An 18,632-nucleotide genomic window follows, 5' to 3' on the forward strand; every position below is an offset into this window, starting at 1 on the left:
AAAAATTCAGAACACAACTCCTCTCCTGGACAGTAATCCTCTCCTGTGTCCTAGAACAATATGACATGGAAATGTCATGAAATGTCATGAAAAAATGTCATGAAAAATCCATGCACAGACATCTCTCTGTCCAATTTAGTCAACAACAGGGTTTGGTTACCCCGGCGTTCTCCCCACATTCTGGAACCTTAGTTATCAAGGTCATTCCACTCGGCCTGTTAATTAAGCCTATTCATTTCATCTGGAATCAGCTTTGACACAGTATCAATTAGGTTTATTTTTATAATGAATTCTTGGGAAGACCTTATACCTTTAGTTGCTTGGTCTTTTCCCGTAGTGTGTGCCGATATAGCTGCAGCTGTTCTGCTGCTTCTGGTCCAGGTTGCCGGGCTAAGATATGTTTCAGTTCTACATACAGCTTCTCCTTCTCCTAAGAAAAAAGAAAAATGGGAAGAAACCAGTTTGGAACTAACAACTGTTCATCTTAAGACATCAGGAATGGGAGGGAATATACAATGGATGGAATAAATCTAGGGAGCCAGATAGCAGAGATACTTACAAGCTAACCAAATGATTATGGTTCTTCATTCCTTGTCAGATCACAAATCTGGCTATTAGGAGGGAGGGGTAGATTTATTCTTCATCTAGAACTTTCTGATCAAGACAGACTGATTGGTTAATCAAAGGTCATTTGACATGGCCAATCTAAACCATAAATTAGTTCTATCAGTGTTAGCAGTTACTTTTCTTTTTTCTGCTTTGCCGTCCATGCTGCCTGAAATGCTACTGGAACTTTGCATGTGAACTGAAGATATCTAGTGCATTTTGCCTGCAAGTATTCCTTTCTGGTATGTAGACTTTTGCTTTTGTTGTTTTACTGTGTAACCATATTGCACCTTGATATTTTGTTCACTGTTATGTTTTAAAACCAATATTTTACTTTTTAAAATAAAATGTTTAAAATATGTCTTGTTTTGGAGCTCTGATTTGGCTTGGCATTGCTACCTCCCCAAAGGCAAGGTCAGGTCTTTGACAACACCAACTCTGTTGAAGCTAAGCTGGCCTGGGTGTGGTCAGTACCTGGATGGAGAAATTTCTATTTAACATTTTCATAAAATATTGTGGCACTTAAAAAAATTGACATTAAGATTCCTAATGTGCAGAAAGTTGCTTAATGAAAATGAAGTAGTACTTGGAACCCTTAAAACATATCAATAATTTCTTGTCAAGATGAAAATAATTCATGTGACTAAAATAAAAAGGAAATGCTCTCCTAACATAAAGTGTACTGAGGATTTAACTGAGGATTTGTTAACTGAGGATTTGGGGAAAACATTGGAAGGGTAATGTCCAGGAACATATGGAAGTGAGATATCACCTTGGGCTAACTTCTAAACTAGGACATAGGACATCTCTATTGGGATGGTGAATAGAGATCAGACAACTCTCCTACTTGAGGTGATAGAAACGAGAAAGGCAACCTCATAAGATAAAAATGACATATAGACATTGACAACAGCTCAAAAGATATTGTTAATGAACAATATCTGAAAATACCAAAGGCAAACTCCAAAGAGGCAAAGGAGGTTTAAATACAGGGAAGAGGTTAGTTAAGCTTCTCAAAAAGCTTTTGAAATGGGGGGCTGAGAATACAGGACTAGGATCAGCAGGTATGTGAAATGTAGAAATTGAAACAAGGTAAACTTCGATAGAAGTGGTGAAACCCGCATCCTTTAAGTACAAGTACTGAAAAATGTCAACTAAAAGACAGGCTTGGGATTGTGACTAGTAGACAAAGTGTGCCCACTTGGAGTCACAAGACTTTCACATGGAGGGTTTTTGTGACACTGTCAGCACCTACACAACCCTGCCTAAATCTAGCATTTGGACTGGATCAGTCACACCATCATGTGCAGGGAGGGGATTTGTGATAGAGAACTGCCCCCATCATAAGTAGGTCATCTTCTCCTGAGATATCCTGAGGAGAGTGGGAAACCAAAATCTCTTTAGCCAATAAGGAGCTGTGAGAATCACTTTTGACTGGTTGGGTTGGAGACCACCTTTCCTATAGTCTTGTGAAGAAGATGGAAGGGAAGGGAAGCATAATACAGATGACCCAACCAGTGTAGCTGAAAAGCATATCCCAAGGAAGCCTTGCCTACTCCCACCCTGGAGCAGAAGATGGGGCACTTTGCATTGACCTTGATGGCAAATACATCTATATGAGGAAATCCCATACTTTGAAAATGGGAGTGAAGTACTGAGGTTTGTGGGACCATTTGTCTGAGGAAGTCACCAACTTCTGAAGAAATCTGCAGTGGTGTTGGTCTCTCTAACTACATGGATGGCTGACAGGGAAATGCCATGTGGTATGGCACACTGCCATAATCAGGAGGTACAGAGGGACCTGAATCCCATACTCCATTGCTTGTTGATGTAACACTTGGAAGCTGTACTATTTATAGCAATGAACAGACTTTTCCTGTGACAGTGACTGAAAGAAATGCAAAAGCACTGCTCAGATTTCCAAATAATTTCTTTGCATGCTAGTCTCACTTTCTGACCAATGTCACTAAGCTTGCAGGGTGTTGCAGGCCGCCCCACAACCAACCAGGAAGGCATTAGTGTAAACAGTGAGATCATGAGGAAAGGTATCCAAATAAACACCTTCCAACAAATTATCTGAAGACACCTACTAATAGAGCATCCTGAGAACTGCTCTGGGTGCTGAGATCCTAAGATATTGAATCTATTATGTCTAAATCTCTCAAGGAACCAATTTTGCAAACATCTAGTGGTCAATCTAGCAGGTGGAAGGACAGGGGTAGTAGAGGCCATAAGTTCTATGAATGTTTGGATGCAGTTGGCCTTTTGAAATCTGTTATTAGAAAAAAAAATAGTGGCTAAAGACTGAATGGCTTTGAACCATATAAATGGTAAATAAGCCTTTTGTGAAATGGAATGTAACACTGCCCCACTAAGCACTGTATTCTGTGTAGGTTCTAAAACAGATTTTTCAGTGTTAATTAGGAAACCAGGTTTGCTAACATTTGGGAAATGAAGGTAAAATCACGCTCCAAATATTTCTATGAATGGGCAACAAACAACCCATCATGTAGACCAGAGGTCTGCAACCTGTGGCTCTCCAGATGTTCATGGACTACAATTCCCATCAGCCCATGCCAGCATGGCCAATTGGCCATGATGGGAATTGTAGTCCATGAACATCTGGAGAGCCACAGGTTGCAGACCTCTGGTGTAGACAAGGATAGACAGCACGACCTTTGGATGTTAGAAAGGTCACTACAGCTGACTTTGTAAAGGTGTGTGGGGCTGTAGCCAATCCAAAAGGTAACACATTGTAATAATATAAGTTACTTCTGTATTGAAACCTCAAAAACTTTCTATAGGCTTCATGAATGGATATGTGAAAATAGGCATCCTTTAAGTCAAGGATCGCAAACAAAACATCTCCTGACAATAATGGGAGGATGTCTGAAAGGGAAAGCATTCCGAACTTAGGTAAGTGAGAAGTTATTAGGATGTCTGAGGTCCTGGATAGGCTTCTTCTCATCAACTTTCTTACGTTTGCTTTTTCAGAACACTGTACAATATACTGTACAAAAAAGTTATTAAGGGGCACAGGCATCTGATACCATGTCATGTGGTTTTTCAAATCTAATTTTGCAGGTATAAGAACTCATGGTGTGGAGGGAGGTTCAGGGGCTCGGTGTAGGAGGGGGTTTCCCAGTTATGGTTATCTGTTCATTTGTTCCTTTATTGGGCCTGCTGTCTATATAACATATCTCAAATGTAACCTGAAGAAGACATAGAAGCTTCATCACTGATGATAAATATACAATATCAAATTCTGTCTTGGCCACAGAGATTTTCTTCAAGCAATGCCTGATGTTGTGATGTGTTTAGGATTTGTATTCCCAAAATCTTTCCATGAAAAAACTTCAGCATTCTATTCCCAGTTACAACTGTAATTCAACAACATACCAAATCTGTAATGATGTTTGTTCAAATGCCATTGATTTACTCTTCTCAAACAAAGCCCCCTGTTGGGAATTCAAGGACATGCCATTTTATCCTTGCAAAAACCCTGTGCAGCAAGTCATGCTAACAGAGTATGTATTGCCAAAGGCCATCCAGAGAGATTTGTGTCTCAGCTGTGATTTTACCAGTTCTTGAGATTGAACAGTACAACTCTCAGTTAAGGAATCATAATACGTAATAGTGAAAGGGGGAAAAAATGAGAATTGCCTTTTTTCATTTTTGGCTGCAATGCCATGGCTCTTCTAACTGATCGTGGTCTTTTATGAACAGCACAAATAGGACATCCTCGGGATATTTTAAAAAGAACCCCTTGGCTTTTTTGTCTGTATAGTGGAAGTTTTTTTCTATTTTTCCCACTTTACACACACACACACACACCCCTCAATAGAGCACTAACTTTCATTTTTGAAGTAGCTTGCGCCTGCCATTTTCTGAAGCTTGAGAATCCTATTTGCTGCATTTGTTTCCCACAGAGGTTTTCTCTGCTTGCAGCTCATCCGACTGATATTTCTTTGTAAAACCTTTCTGAATAAAGTCTGTTTTCCCTGGTGTTCCTGTGCACATACATTTTCCGTCGTCGTTGTTGTTTGTTTGTTTAGAAAGAACTGTATTTGTAGATACGATGGCACATGTATGAGAATCACAGCCGCTGGGAGGACTGGTCTACCTCCCATTAAGACGCATAATGGCAGGTAAACCAGTCCTTTGAGTGGCTGCAATTCTCATATGTGTGTCATTGTAGGTAGCTATGAATACAGCTCCCTTTAAACTCTTTTCTCCTGAGATTTATGCTTTAATAGTTAAGTTGCCAGCATCACAAGACCTTTTACGCTTTCCCGTGGCATTCTTGAACACTAGGAGTTAAGGGGATTTATGGGACATTCCACACATGCAGAATAATCCACGTTCAAACTGCTTTTAGTGCTCTTTGAAGCTGTGCGGAATAGCAAAATCCACTTGCATTATTTTGCGTGTGCGGAAGGGGCCTTTGAGAATGAGTTGGGTGCTGGAGGGTTCTGTTCTCTCCTCCCCTTTCTCTTCCTCTCCTGTTCAGAAGGGGCAGAGATTGGTTAGCATAAAACAGAGCAGCCTGGTAAAATTTTTATATTTTTCTTTCTATATCTATTTACATTTATTACCCACCCTTTACTACGGTCTCAAGGCAGGTTACAATTAAACATGCAACAGTAAAATCATGACAGTAAAAACACAATAAAACCACATTCTAAAAAACCCATTCTAAAAATACAATATAACCTCATTCTAAAATCCAGACACAATCTAAAATCCTCCACATCCACCCACAAAAATGTGGTGTGTATGTCTTGGGGGGGGGGGGGTCCTCCCAGTAACGGGGAGTCAACCAAATACCCAGGTAAAGAGGACAGTCTTCAATAAAATAGGTGCCCAGCAAATCTCTGGAGGGAGGGCATTCCACAGTATAGGGGCCACTGTAGAGAAGGCCCTCCAGGCTGCCCCCACCTGACGGGGTGGTACAGCCAGGTGTGCCTCTGATCTCACACTCAGGCAGGAATATATGGGTGGATGTGCTCTCCCAGGTACTCAGGATCAAAGCCATACAGGCCCTTATCAGTTAGCACCAGCACTTTGAATTGAGCCTGGTAGAGTATCAGAAGTCAGTGCAGACTCCTCAGAACATCCTGTGATCCTGGTGCAAAGCACGGGTCAGTAGATGAACTGCTGTATTCTTCACCAGTCAAGCTTCTGGACTGTCCTCAAAGACCCATGTATAGCACATTACAATAATCCAATCTGCCAGTTATCAGAGCATCCTGTTATCCTGGTCCAAGAAAAAGCGGAGTTGATGCACTAGCTGGAGATGTTGACGGCACTCCTGGTTGTCGCTGCTACCTGGGTTTCCAGAAACAGTGCCCCATCCAGGATGACCCCAAGATCCCGCACCTGGTCTTTCTGGGGTAGAACCACCCCTTGAAGCACCAAATGTCCCTCAATTCCCCGGACTCGGGAGTTCAGCACACAGAGCACCTCCATCTTATCAGGATTACATTTCAATTTATTGACCCTCATCTAATCCTTGACAGCCACCAGGCAGCAGTCCAGCACTTGGGTAGCCTCACTTGATGCAGATGGAACCAAGTAAAACAGCTATCATTTGCATACTGGTGACACCCCACACTGTATCCTTTGATTACTTTACCCAGTGGCTTTATATAGGAGTCAGGACCAAGTCCTGAGGAACTCCACAAGAGAGTTCCCAGGAATCCGAGCACCTGCCCATGTGGTGGGATTCAGCAGGGTCGCATTACTTTGGCAGAACCGGTTGTTAAAATGGTGCTTGTAAACAACCAATTGTTAAATTATTTGAATCCCACCACTGACCTGCCCCCATCTTTACTTTCTGGAGTTTGCCACTCAGATAGGACAAGAACCACTGCATTACAGTGCAGCCACTCCAGAAGAATACCATGGTCAAAGGTAGCAAAGGCCACTGAAATTTCCAGAAGTACCAACAGGGACAACTGACCTCTGTTCCTTTCCCTGAGGAGGTCATCCATCAGGGCAACCAACCCCCCATCTGACCTCCAACTGATATGGATCTAGAAAATAAGTTTCCTCCTAGTGCAGAGGTAGGGAACCTTTAACACTCAAAGAGCCATTTGGACCCGTTTTCCACGGGAAAAGAAAACACTTGGAGCCGCAAATAATTTTTGACATTTAAAATAAAGATAACACTATATATATTGGGGGTTTTTTACCTTTTACTCCGCTCATTCTGAGAAGCGCATGGATGCGTCCGCCCTGCTTTCTGCAGGGCGGGCAAGGATGGGGCCAGCGGCTTGGCCTCGCCGGCCACCGGGAAAGCGCCCGCCCCACTTGAACGGGGCGGGTGAGAGGGGAAGTCTGCGGTGCGGCCCAGCTGGCCGCAGGCAGTTGGTGCGCCCGCCCTGCAGGCAGAGACCCAAGGATGAAGCCGGTGGCTCGGCTCGTGGAGCCGCAGTGCAAGGGCAGAAGAGCCGCATGTGGCTCTCGAGCCGCAGGTTCCCTACCCCTGTCCTAGCATGTCTGCAACTGCACCGCTGCCACCCAAAAGGGAACATTGGCTATCAGATGCTAGTTGTTGAGATCTTCTGGGTCCAATAATGACCTCTTCAGGAGGCAGTTTGCCAATGCCTGCTGCAAGGCACGAAGCACCTCCCCACTCCCTAAGGAGGCATTCACCACCTCCAGACCCACCTAGCCAATCCTCCCCAGCTAGATTAAATTAGCCATGATGGGCAAGGATTCAAGGAACAGGTGGTCAGCCACAACCCAGCAAGCAACTTGTCTATGTCCTTGGGTCACAACAATTGAAACTGATCCCATACAACCTGACCAGAGATCACCTCAGTTCCACGGAGTCCAACTCCATATGAATCTGAGTGACTTTGCCCTGAAATATTTTGCAAAATCATTGCAGCTGACATCTGAGGGCAGAGCTGGTCTCTCCCCACCCCACCTGTTGCATGGAGGTGGACACCAATCTATTTACCACTTGGAAGAGTTCAGCTGAACGGATATATGCAGATGCACTGGAAGCAGAAAAGTAAACCTCTTCGCTGCCTTCATCGGGTAGGCTTCATCAGGTAGACTCAATAATGAGCTCTCACCAATGTCGGGTCAGATTCACAGCAAGTTTTCCTCCATCTGTGCTCAAGCCATCATCCTAACTTGCTTCATAGTCCTAAGCTCTCCTGTATGCCAGGGCTCTACCAGTAGGCTGAGGATGCTTCAGAACAATTGTGTCAAAGGTCCTCACAGTGTGTGAGAACATCTGGATAACTCCTTAAATTCAGCCAATCTGTGACAAGAATTTAGGATTTGTAAATGTTTCAGACCACAAATCTCATTTGCCACCAGACTGCTAGTTGGAGTCTATAAAACTTAGGCTCATTCCGCACATGCAGAATAATGCACTTTCAAACTGCTTTCAGTGCTCTTTGAAGCTGTGCGGAATGGCAAAATCCACTCGCAAACAGTTGTGAAAGTGGTTTGAAAACGCATTCTTTTGCGTGTGCGGAAGGGGCCTTAGTCAGTGGACATATAGGCAGAAGATTACTATTTAAAACAATTGCATCCACACACCCCTTATTCTTATGTTGTCCCATAGAAGTCAATGAATTTCCTTCTAACCCAGTGGTTCTCAACCAGTGGGTCGCGACCCCTTTGGGGGTCGAACAACCCTTTCACAGGGGTCACCTAAGTCTCTCTGCATCAGTGTTCTCCATCTGTAAAATGGATAAATGTTAGGGTTGGGGGCCACCACAACATGAGGAACTGTATTAAAGGGTCATGGCATTAGGAAGGTTGAGAACCACTGTTCTAACCCTGTGATGGCCACAACCAGGAAAGAAAAATATCAGAGGTTAACCAGGAAGGGATAACACTGAAATCTAAAAGCCAGTTATCTATGTTTCATTTTCAATAAAGAGTTGGAGGAGCAACAAGATCCCCGCAAAGGAAAAGATATATCAGGATTTCACAAGGCACATTTATTCAGAGCCTGACTTCATTTCAAAATGAGTTAGGCTTCAGAGGAAAGGGTGAGAAAAAAATTAAAAAATCTGCATTTATTGGAGGAGGGATTTGAACCTTTCTTGCATCTCTGGGTCTACAATGGGCACAAAGGGATATGAGCAGAAGCCCACTCTCCTGCTACCCATTTCCCATCATTTGTCATTCATACCACTTCATGCCCCCAGTACATGTTTTCGCAAAACAATCTTGTAAATAGGCAGGCTTATGGCAAATAAGAATCGTTTGCAAGCAATGAGTCTGGCAAATTTTACAAAGTTTGATGCATTGTTCCTTTCAGTAACATGTGACTAACACAGTCATTTGTGGCTAGTAGGCATACTAGTAATGTATTTTGTGGCCTAGGAGACATTATGGACTTATTTGCAATGCTATGCTAAAACATACTTTTAAAAGGTTAGAATACTATTGCAAGACCCCGATCAAAACCTTCATGCTTATTTTCAACACTCTCCATATTCAACCTATTTCTGGATTGCATCCACAAGACTTCCACTGACACAAAGTTGGCTGATTGGTCCATGCCAATAAACTCAGCCGCTAGAATAATGAAAGGTAATTCACCATAGAAAAAATGTAAGCTTATGTTGAAAAATAAACTGTAAAGCTATAATTCATAGAAACAAGAACGTAGTATCAGAAGGAAGTTTCAGGAGTTTTATTTCACAAAATGAACGTAAATCAGTAGTATGACAGTGATCTAAAAGGTCAGTGTCATTTTAAACTGTACTATAAGTCTTCTAAGATGCTGCAAGTCAGAAAGAGTACCACTCTGCTCTGATAAAATATCATTTGGATTATTGTGCTTCATTTGCAGTGAAAAAAATTGAAAAAAGATATCGACAAACTGGAAGAAATTCAAAGAGCAGTAAGCAGCCCAGAAGACAAATTATAAGGAGAAAGGTTAAGAAAAATGTTTGTGCTTGGTAGTGATGGTGATGATTACAAAAACGGGGGAAGTTTGTACTGTTGGACTTGCAGTATCATTCCCCTGAACTGTGAACCTGGAGTTCATTCAACAATTTCAGGCACACTCATAAAAGTTCATCTTGCACATCTTCATGCTATTTCTGTGGCTGTCTCTTTCTACCTCAGGAACAGGGAGACCATGTTAGAAACCCTCCCCTCCCCAGCCTGACACTGTGGGAACACCATACCACAGGTCAGGGAGTCTGGAAAATATTACTCTCTATGGTGCCTGAACCCATACTCTGGAGGTCAGACATCCTGAAAAAATGTCTTAGACATGGAGGACCTTTGAAGTGACAGAAAATGGTGGGGGAAAGGCCTGTTTTCTCTGCCAGTGCTTTAGTTTTCCACACTATCTAAAAAAAATGAAAACGGTTCTTTTTAAAGTGTCTGCAAGATGTTTTATTTGTAGATCTGTTTTCACTGGCAGCGTTTTATTTTTCCACACTATCCAAACAAAAAAAAGTGAAAACGCTTCTTTTTGAAGTGTCTGCAAGACGTTTTATTTACATTTGCAGAAAAGACTATTGTGCAATGGGTGTATAATAATCCCATTTCAAGACAAAGCATGCATTTCTGTTAAAACAAAAATGTAACACAACAGAAATTGGTTACCTGTCCAATATATATTGTCTCCATAATCCAGACATACCAGAACCACCTGTCTTGTATTACATCCCTTGTCATCCATTAAATGCCTTCTTTTAAATCTTGTAAATTACCTTGTCGCTAGGTTACAAGCACCACATATCAGGGAAGCATCAAAAGGGACTCCAGGATGCTTCATTCTTTCCATATCAGCAACTGTTTGTATTGATAAGTTGACAGCTTCACTTTCTCCCCATACAATTTAGCTCAATGTGCAAGTAACTGGACTAAGGGGATAGAACCATGTATCCTTTAATAGAGTTTACTCTCTAATTAGCTTCAAAGCATATACAAACAAAGCATATTTGTTTCAGAATGCTGCTGATACTTATCAGGAAAAATACATTTCTAAAGCTGAAGAGAGACATGTCCTCACAGGTGTGGTTCGGGGAGGGCATCATCAACTATCCCAGCACAAAACTCAGAGTGAGCCCCTCAGGGAAGCAGAATGGCAGGGAAAAGATGGAAGACACTGTTGGATTTTTCACCTCAGGTGCCCAGCGTTGTCATCCTAAATTATACTTTAAGTCCATTGAAACCAATGGTCTTTAAAGAATCTTTCTCTCCTATATATAAACATAAACGTTCTGGAACTACCTTCTGTGAACTACTACACAGATACAGCCAGCATGGAACAGTTAACATATTTATTTACTTAATTTATACCCTGCATTTTCCCCCAGCAAAGCAGCTTACACTGTTCTCCTCTCCTCCAACCCTATGAGGTAGGTTTGGCTGACAGTATGTCAGCCCAAGCTCACCCAGTAAATTTCCATGATAGACTGAGGATTTGAACCAGGGTTTCCACAATCCCAGTCTGACTCTAACCACTACACAACACTATTTTTCACACCATAAAGATATGGCAAGGCATATTTTCTTAAAAGCAGGTCTGCTAGCTCCTGCTAGCATCACAGACACCTTACTGAAAAGGACTGGATTTGCCCCTTGGCCAACATATTCTAATCACCTGTGATTAGACCCCTTTTAACAAATCTATGATTTTGCAATTATTTTCTACCCTAATTAGACAACAGCCTCTGTATGTCTCAGTCAGACAAAGAAACCAACAAATCACGCATACAATGCATCACCAGCTAATTTGATTGAAGAGTTGGTTCAGACTCTTTACCATATCACTTATGTATCCTTATTTTTTTTGCTTATACAAGCAGTCCCATTCTCATGCCTGCCTTATACTATTTTTACTTCCACTCCAAAACTTGTTCTGGCAGCTGCTCTTCCTGAATACTTCTGTAGTGTCTTATCTTACAACATTTCAACCAGGGATGGCAAACTAGCCGTAATCAAACTCCTTTTTCACATGCAAGTCGAGGCCTTTTGCCAGATCATTTCAATGTGGTTCAATATTTGCTTTGAAATGCTGCGCCAAGCTGTTTTATGTTTGTGGGTTAATACTCCAAGTATGGCCCAGTCATACCTCAATAAGTAAGTAAGATTAGCACTGAAGTTTGCCACCGCTTCTAAATTTGCACGCTTTGCAAACTATCTTCAGGATCACCAGAGGAAAGTAATAAAATGGCCCGCTTGTCTAGTACCTGTGAAATGTTTGTGCTGTTACTTAACCAACCAGCAGGTAATCAAGCACCCCTAATTTCAGCAACTGTTTTATGCAACTTTGCAACACTGTGAATTAACAGAGATAGACTGCTTTCAGCTTCAGTTTGCTACAATCCTCTGCAGTACTCACAGGTTCAAGCTGGATATTCTCATGCTAGATCTTGCATTTTGCCCTGGGGATGTATATACTTGCTTTGGTTAATAAATATTTTATAGTTAAGTATCCATCTTTGTACTTATAACACATACCTTATGCTGCACTGGGGAGATTGTCAAACCCTTTTATTGTATTTATTTTATTTATTTACAACATTGATATGCTGTCTTTCTACCCAAGTAAGGTTTCCACGGTGATAAACATTAAAACATTTCAACACTAAAAGCATTTAAAATTAATTACATTTACAATGATCAAATAGAACATATAGTTAAACAGCACCAAAAACCAGAGTGGAGGTCAATAAACATTACTGGGAGTATGCCAAACAGAACAAGAAGTCTTCACCCACTAACAGAAGACAGAAATAAAGGGAGACAGATGTATCTTCTTGGGGAGGGAGCTTCAAAGTTTTGATGCCACAATTGAGAAAGCCCTTTCTTGGAGTGCCACCCATCTAGCTTCAGATTAGGGTTCCAGCTCCATGTTGGGAAATACCTGGAAAATTTGGGGTGAAGCCTAAGAATGGTAGGGTTTGGGGAGGGGAGGGACTTCAATAGGGTATAATGATATAGAATTCACCTAGCAAAGCAGCCGTTTTCCCCAGGTAAACTGATCTCTATCACCTGGAGATCAGTTGTAATCTCAGGAGATCTTCAGCTACCACCTGAAGGATGGCAATTCTACCTCAAATGGTAGGGAGATCCAAAGCAGGACCTTTATTTAGCTTGACTTCTACATCACAACTCTGGTTCTGATATCTGAATATCAAACTGGAGATCCAAGCACACCCTGCAGAATTCCAAAGTTTTCAATTTTGTTACTGTGGCAGGCTCACATTTTTATCCAGTGTCATATTATGACATATTGGATGCTTGCAATGAATCCTCCTTCTGCAAATATGGCAAGCTACTATAATACTCTCTGGAAGCTGACATATAGAGCACGTCCCCTTAAAACACCAGGAAAAAAGAGATTCTAAGAACTATTTTCAAAAATGGGCAGACAAGAACAAAGGTAAGGGCCTCAAGGGAATATGCAGTCAGAAATGCCTGCCATAGCAAATGTCCTCTTTCTTTGCCACTTGAAGGCACAATGGCATGACTGTTTTCTGCAGCTACCTCTCCACTTTGAGTAGCAGTACAGAGTGAAGGTTTAGAGAATTTCAATTTTTATGCCAGTGCCTGCCTTATATATAATTTGTACACATAAAGTTCTGAATTATTTTTAGAACAATTATTCCAGCTTGTGAAATTTGTTTTTCCAGGAGCGCTCGAATATGCCCACGGATCTGCCTCTAGGCTAAACCATGACAACATATTTCTGAACCTGTCACTCAATTTATTTTAGTGCTTTGTTTTATCTTCTTCTGAATATGAACTAGCTACCATCTTAATCAGACTCCTGCCTTCTTTCAGTGCACCTGTTAAGCAGTAGCTGGCTAGCAGAACATTGGCTCTTCTTGAAAAGCCAGATTCAGTATTTGCAAAATTTCCAAAAAGGGAATCTTCTGGGCCTGATGACATTTGGATTTTGTCTCATGCATGATACAAGACTAGGTATTGAAAAAATATATCCAATTACAGCAAGACTAAAGTCAATGAAACAAAAAAAGCCAAAATAAAATATTTATATATAACAAATCAGAGTATCATGTCTAATTATTTTAATAATGCATATTTACATCAAACATTCTCAATAGAGGTGTTACCTAGCACTATTAGTGCTTAACAAGCTAACAAAAAACACTCTCAAAAAGAAGGGCGGTAAGCCCAGTATTAAATAGACTCACCAAACTTAAAGCAACGTATACTCAATATGAACGTACCCCAGTGCAGAAAGCACTTACTTCTAAACCAAAAATGCAGAAATGCCATACAATCCCTAACAAGTTTCAGCCCAATAATGAATCACTGCAGAATAAACAGTGTTTAAACACCACTGTGAAAATGGCATCCAAGCAACAACAAAAAATAGCATCTGAAGTGTCTCTTCAAGTTAGCAAGTGCCAGCTATGCTTACTTTGTATCTTTCTCAGGCTTCAAGTTCAAGTATATAGGCAGAAAATCTGCTTAGTGATCAGTCACAGTCTAGGTCCTAAAGAAATTTTTCAGTACCTAGTCTTTTGACTTTGAAGCCCAGGCGCAGCACTGTTTGCATGATTACTTACCTCTCTGTACCTACCCACATTACTCGTTTGTCCATATGAGACACATTCAGATTCCAGGTTAGAACCTCTAAGCTGGCCTTGAACACACTTGGTAGAGGCTAGCATAAAAACCAGTCAAAGTAATGGGTATATTCTACACCAAGCTAATGGGGATATGCACAGGTTGGACTATCAAGAATCATCAGCTCTTGAAGCTTCAACAGAGTTTGAACAGGCCCAAGCAGAAAATAAAATGGTCATACTCATTATGTACTTTTCTGTACTTTCTATGGTCTGAGTCAGGGGATTGAATCACAGCCCTTGTATTTGGCAGTCTAGGCAAGGAAGAGTAGCTAACATTTCCCTGCACAGAGTTTGTCTCAAAGGCCAATTTGATCAACACAATATGAACTAGAAACTGGAGGGCAGGAATTAGTCTGATCATATGCATACTTACTCAGAAGTGAGTCCCACTTTAAAGTGACTTCTATTACCAGTCTCCCAACAGACTGTGCGGTGCACTAGCACAGGTACAGAAGTGTAAGTTTATTTTCTTTTAAAACCAACCAAAAGTCAGGCATCCCTTACATTATACTTTTGCAAAGATGGGCATTTCATTTGTGGAGCTGCTGCAATGAGCCATCAGTTTGGTTCACCTTCCATCCAGGGGTACCTTAACATTTATTTCAATAGAAGTTTTAGTCACTTGAAACTCGCTACAAATATGTGAAAAGGAAATCATTTGGGGGAATTCTTAAAGGAAAAATTACACAAGAGGGAGAAGGGTGGAGTTGAAACACAGAAAGGTTTCATGGGACTCCTGCACCATTCAAAGTCCCTTACCCAGTGAATTACTTTCACAAACAAGTCAACAAATAAAATCAATGGCAATGCAGAGCACAAGAGAGAAATGATAACACAAAACACAAATCCATGTAAAAAACCCAATAAATGAAACATAATACATTGTGTAAGCTTTTGGGCTCTACAGACTTCTACATAATACTGGATATTACAAAATAAAGGAAAGATAATTTGGCCTCTTAAAATGGGGATACTTCAGTTGGACATGGCTTGAAAGATTCCTCTTTCCTTTTGAACATCCAGCCTGATAAAGGGTGTAAAACACAGATAAGGAGCTCCTTCCCATCTTGAGATAACAAAAAAAAAGTTTAATGTATTGTTGAAGGCTTTCACGGTCGGAATCACTGGGGTGCTGTGTGGTTTCTGGGGTGTATGGCCGTATTCTTGTAGCATTTTTTTCTGACGTTTCACCTGCATCTGTGGCTGGCATCTTCAGAGGATCAAAGAAAGTTTGTTTCTTAAATCTTTTTGTTTTGGATACATTGCATATACATTTATACATTTAGAACATGAGATACGCAGGACGCTTCTGCCCTCTGTGCAGACAACTTGCTCTTTGACTAAGAGGAATAGGATGAAAATATTATTATCAGATACAAACATCGAACATATTCTGTTGCTAAGTTTGCATGGATAGCTAGTAAAATCAGGAAGGTGCGACAGAACTCTATTGGGTGTGCTGGTTAATCCCTCTTTATTACTTTTAGGTGGACATTGTTTCATTTACTTATTAATTATAATGAATTTGTTATATATTTTATTTATATTGTATCTGTATTTGTGCAATTTTTAAATCTGGAATTTTACTGGTCAATGACCATAAATAAATCTGTATCTACATTTAGAACAATTCTAAGTATATTTTTAAAGTGTTCGTAGGTGCCACTTGTAATTTGCAATCAAATTGCAATTTGAACTGAAGAATGTTTAAATATCACTGATCAGATTTATACTGCATGTCTTTCATGGAATTCAAGGTCATACACATATCATGCCATGACCTGGATGGCCCAGGCTAGCTATGGTTTTGGTAATTCCTGAATGTATCTCATCAAGTTTCAAAAGCTAAGCAGGTTAGTACTTAGTACTAGTTAGTACTTGGATGGGAGATCACCACACAAGTTCAGGGTTCCTATGCAGAGGCAAGCAACAGCGAACCATTCCTGAATGTCTCTTGTCTTAAAAACCCTACCTCATCACCATATGTCAGCGGCAACCTGATGTCATTGTCTACCAGCACCAACACACATATCATGGATACATTCAGGAATTACCAAAACCATAGCTACTGCACTTCAGCAAGGTTGCTACATCATGTCCCTAAATACCTCCTATTTACCCAGGAGATAATAGAGTTGAGGTCTGGAATGCTTCAAGCTGTGACTCCTGTGGAGATGTCCCTAAAACTGGGTGGTATCATTCAAAAAATTAAGGATTTGACAATGCAGGTTGCACATAGGCCAACGGTGCCCTCCTCTAATCATCTTCTTAAGCAGAATTTTTGTGTTAGAAGTAAGATTATTAAACGCACTTTGTGAGAAATTTATAACAAACACAGAGGCCTTACATGGGACTGCCTACCACTGATACATTTCTCACTAAAAAAACCCAATGAGAGCAGCAACTTCAGTCCAACCAACAGGAGCCAATACATTGCTGCTGGAATACTCTTATCCAGGCAAACAATTCCAGAAGGTTTTTGAAAATCGTTTCTGGGGATTTTAGAGATGTTAGAGTTCCTTCATCGAGTATTTCATGTACCTGATGGTACAAAATTTTCTCAGAGTCTTTTGGAGATCCACAGAAGCCTGATACCATCATAGATGGTAACTTTCCCCCTGATAATCGTTGGTTACCTGTGACTTCTTATGAGACTGGGCAACTCAAAAGAGGTAAAGCTACAGGTCCCAACCTCCTTTTACCTGAACTGTTTATTGTTTTCATGAAGTGGTGCGCTCCCATTATGGCAGCCTTGTTTACTATGGTTAACCAATGTGGTGTAATTCCTTCTGAGTGGTGTAATTCAATTATTGTACCTATTTACAAAAAGGGAGATTGTTCTTACCCTTCCAACTATCAGCCAATTGGCCTCCTTTCAGTCTTGGGTAAGCTTTATGCTAACTTCCTTCTTGAAAGCTCATGGAATGGATCTCTTCTAACAAAATCATAGCAAAAGAACAAATAGGGTTCCAAAGGGGCAGATCCACACTCAATCACTGTTTGGTTTTAAGTTTTAAGTTGTTTAATTACCAAATACAGGAAGAAAAAGTGCCCCCTTTATTGACTTCAGGGTGCCTTTGATTCTGTAAACACAGAGCTCCTTTGGAAGAAATTAATTAAAATGGGGATTGATTCCAGATCACTAAATCTAATTAAAACTCTCCATACTAACACCTTATGTCATGTGAGATGTGATTCTGAGGGACTATTAACCCCCAAAAATCCAGTTTGCAAAGGGGTAAAACAAGGATGTGTTCTGGCCCCAACCCTCTTCAAGTTTTTTTTAAATGATCTTGCTCCAGTACTTAGTAAAATCAATGCCCATAGTCCAACCTTGGGCTCCACAACCATTCCTCTGCTTCTTTTGCAGATGAGGTGGTCCTTATTTCCCACTCAAGAATGGGGCTGAGGAAAGCCTTGGATTGCAGTATGGAGTACAGTATACAGAACGATTTACATTGAATTTGGACAAATCCAAAATTTTGGTTTTTATCCACAGATGGCAAACTATTTGTTGGGTGATAACAAGTAATCAATTTGAACAGGTCAAATTTTATAAATATTTAGGCCTCACTTTCCATCGTCAGGCCTCTTGGACTCTCCATAGAACTCGAGCTGTCTCAGCTGGTAAATTAAGTGCCTCGGCCATTATACATTTCTTTTATGGGAAAGGAAGGAGATATGTTCCTGCAACATTGAGAACATTTAACACTAAGGTAACAAATTCTATACAGAATACCCATCTGGACAGGGGTGTGGAATTATGAGGTCAAAAGGGTTCAGTCATGTTTCCCTTATAAAATCCTTGGTATGCCTTACTCTGTCCCATATACTGTTTTATGTTTAGAAACAGGCCAACATCGGTTGAAAACTCAAGCATAGTGTCGTACATTCAAATTTTGGGGCAAATTATGTTTCCATTGCAAGGAATCTGATCTTATGTTTCAGGCTATCACAGTTCTTTGCTCTACCAAATGGTGGTTCAGAATTTAAACAAAGCTCTGCAATCTGGGGATTTCCATTGAAAACTTGACAGCATTAACAGAACAAGAGATCTTTTGTGATATTAAGAAAAGACTTTTCCATATGGAATTTCTGCGGATGTTGGATGAGGCCAACAAAACTTGTTCCCCTGACTACCTGTTGCTAGATACCTTTATTTACTGACTGAGGCCCGATGATGTAGAGCTCTTACCCTTGCTAGGTGTAATACCTACCTTCTTCCCTTCAACAAGGACGATGTCCAGGGATTCCGCATAAAGATAGAAAATGTTGATGTGATCTGGATTGTGTAGAATCTGTATCCCGCATGTTATACTGTCCCTTTTTATATTTTATCTAGGGAAAAGCATATAGCCCCCCTTTTGTGGGAGTTTGAACGGACAACTGATGAACAGAAGGTTATTTTTCTTTCAAACAGTAATTGCT

General features: G+C 40.8%; 1 protein-coding gene across 3 annotated transcripts in view; it reads right to left on the reverse strand.

Moving 5' to 3' along the window:
- The window catches only part of CFAP58 (cilia and flagella associated protein 58), a 121,826-nt gene that overhangs the window by 13,282 nt on the left and 89,912 nt on the right, over window positions 1-18,632 (reverse strand). For 2 of the 3 annotated variants that reach the window (XM_048504919.1, XM_048504920.1), the window contains exon 16: window positions 311-430. The exons of the other annotated variant lie outside the window; for it this stretch is intronic. In XM_048504919.1, the coding sequence (XP_048360876.1) occupies window positions 311-430 (120 nt within the window). The remainder of the gene's footprint in view (window positions 1-310; window positions 431-18,632) is intronic. 3 annotated transcript variants of the gene reach the window in all.

This window comes from Sphaerodactylus townsendi, linkage group LG08 (assembly GCF_021028975.2).
Source record: "Sphaerodactylus townsendi isolate TG3544 linkage group LG08, MPM_Stown_v2.3, whole genome shotgun sequence".
Lineage (NCBI taxonomy): Eukaryota > Metazoa > Chordata > Lepidosauria > Squamata > Sphaerodactylidae > Sphaerodactylus > Sphaerodactylus townsendi.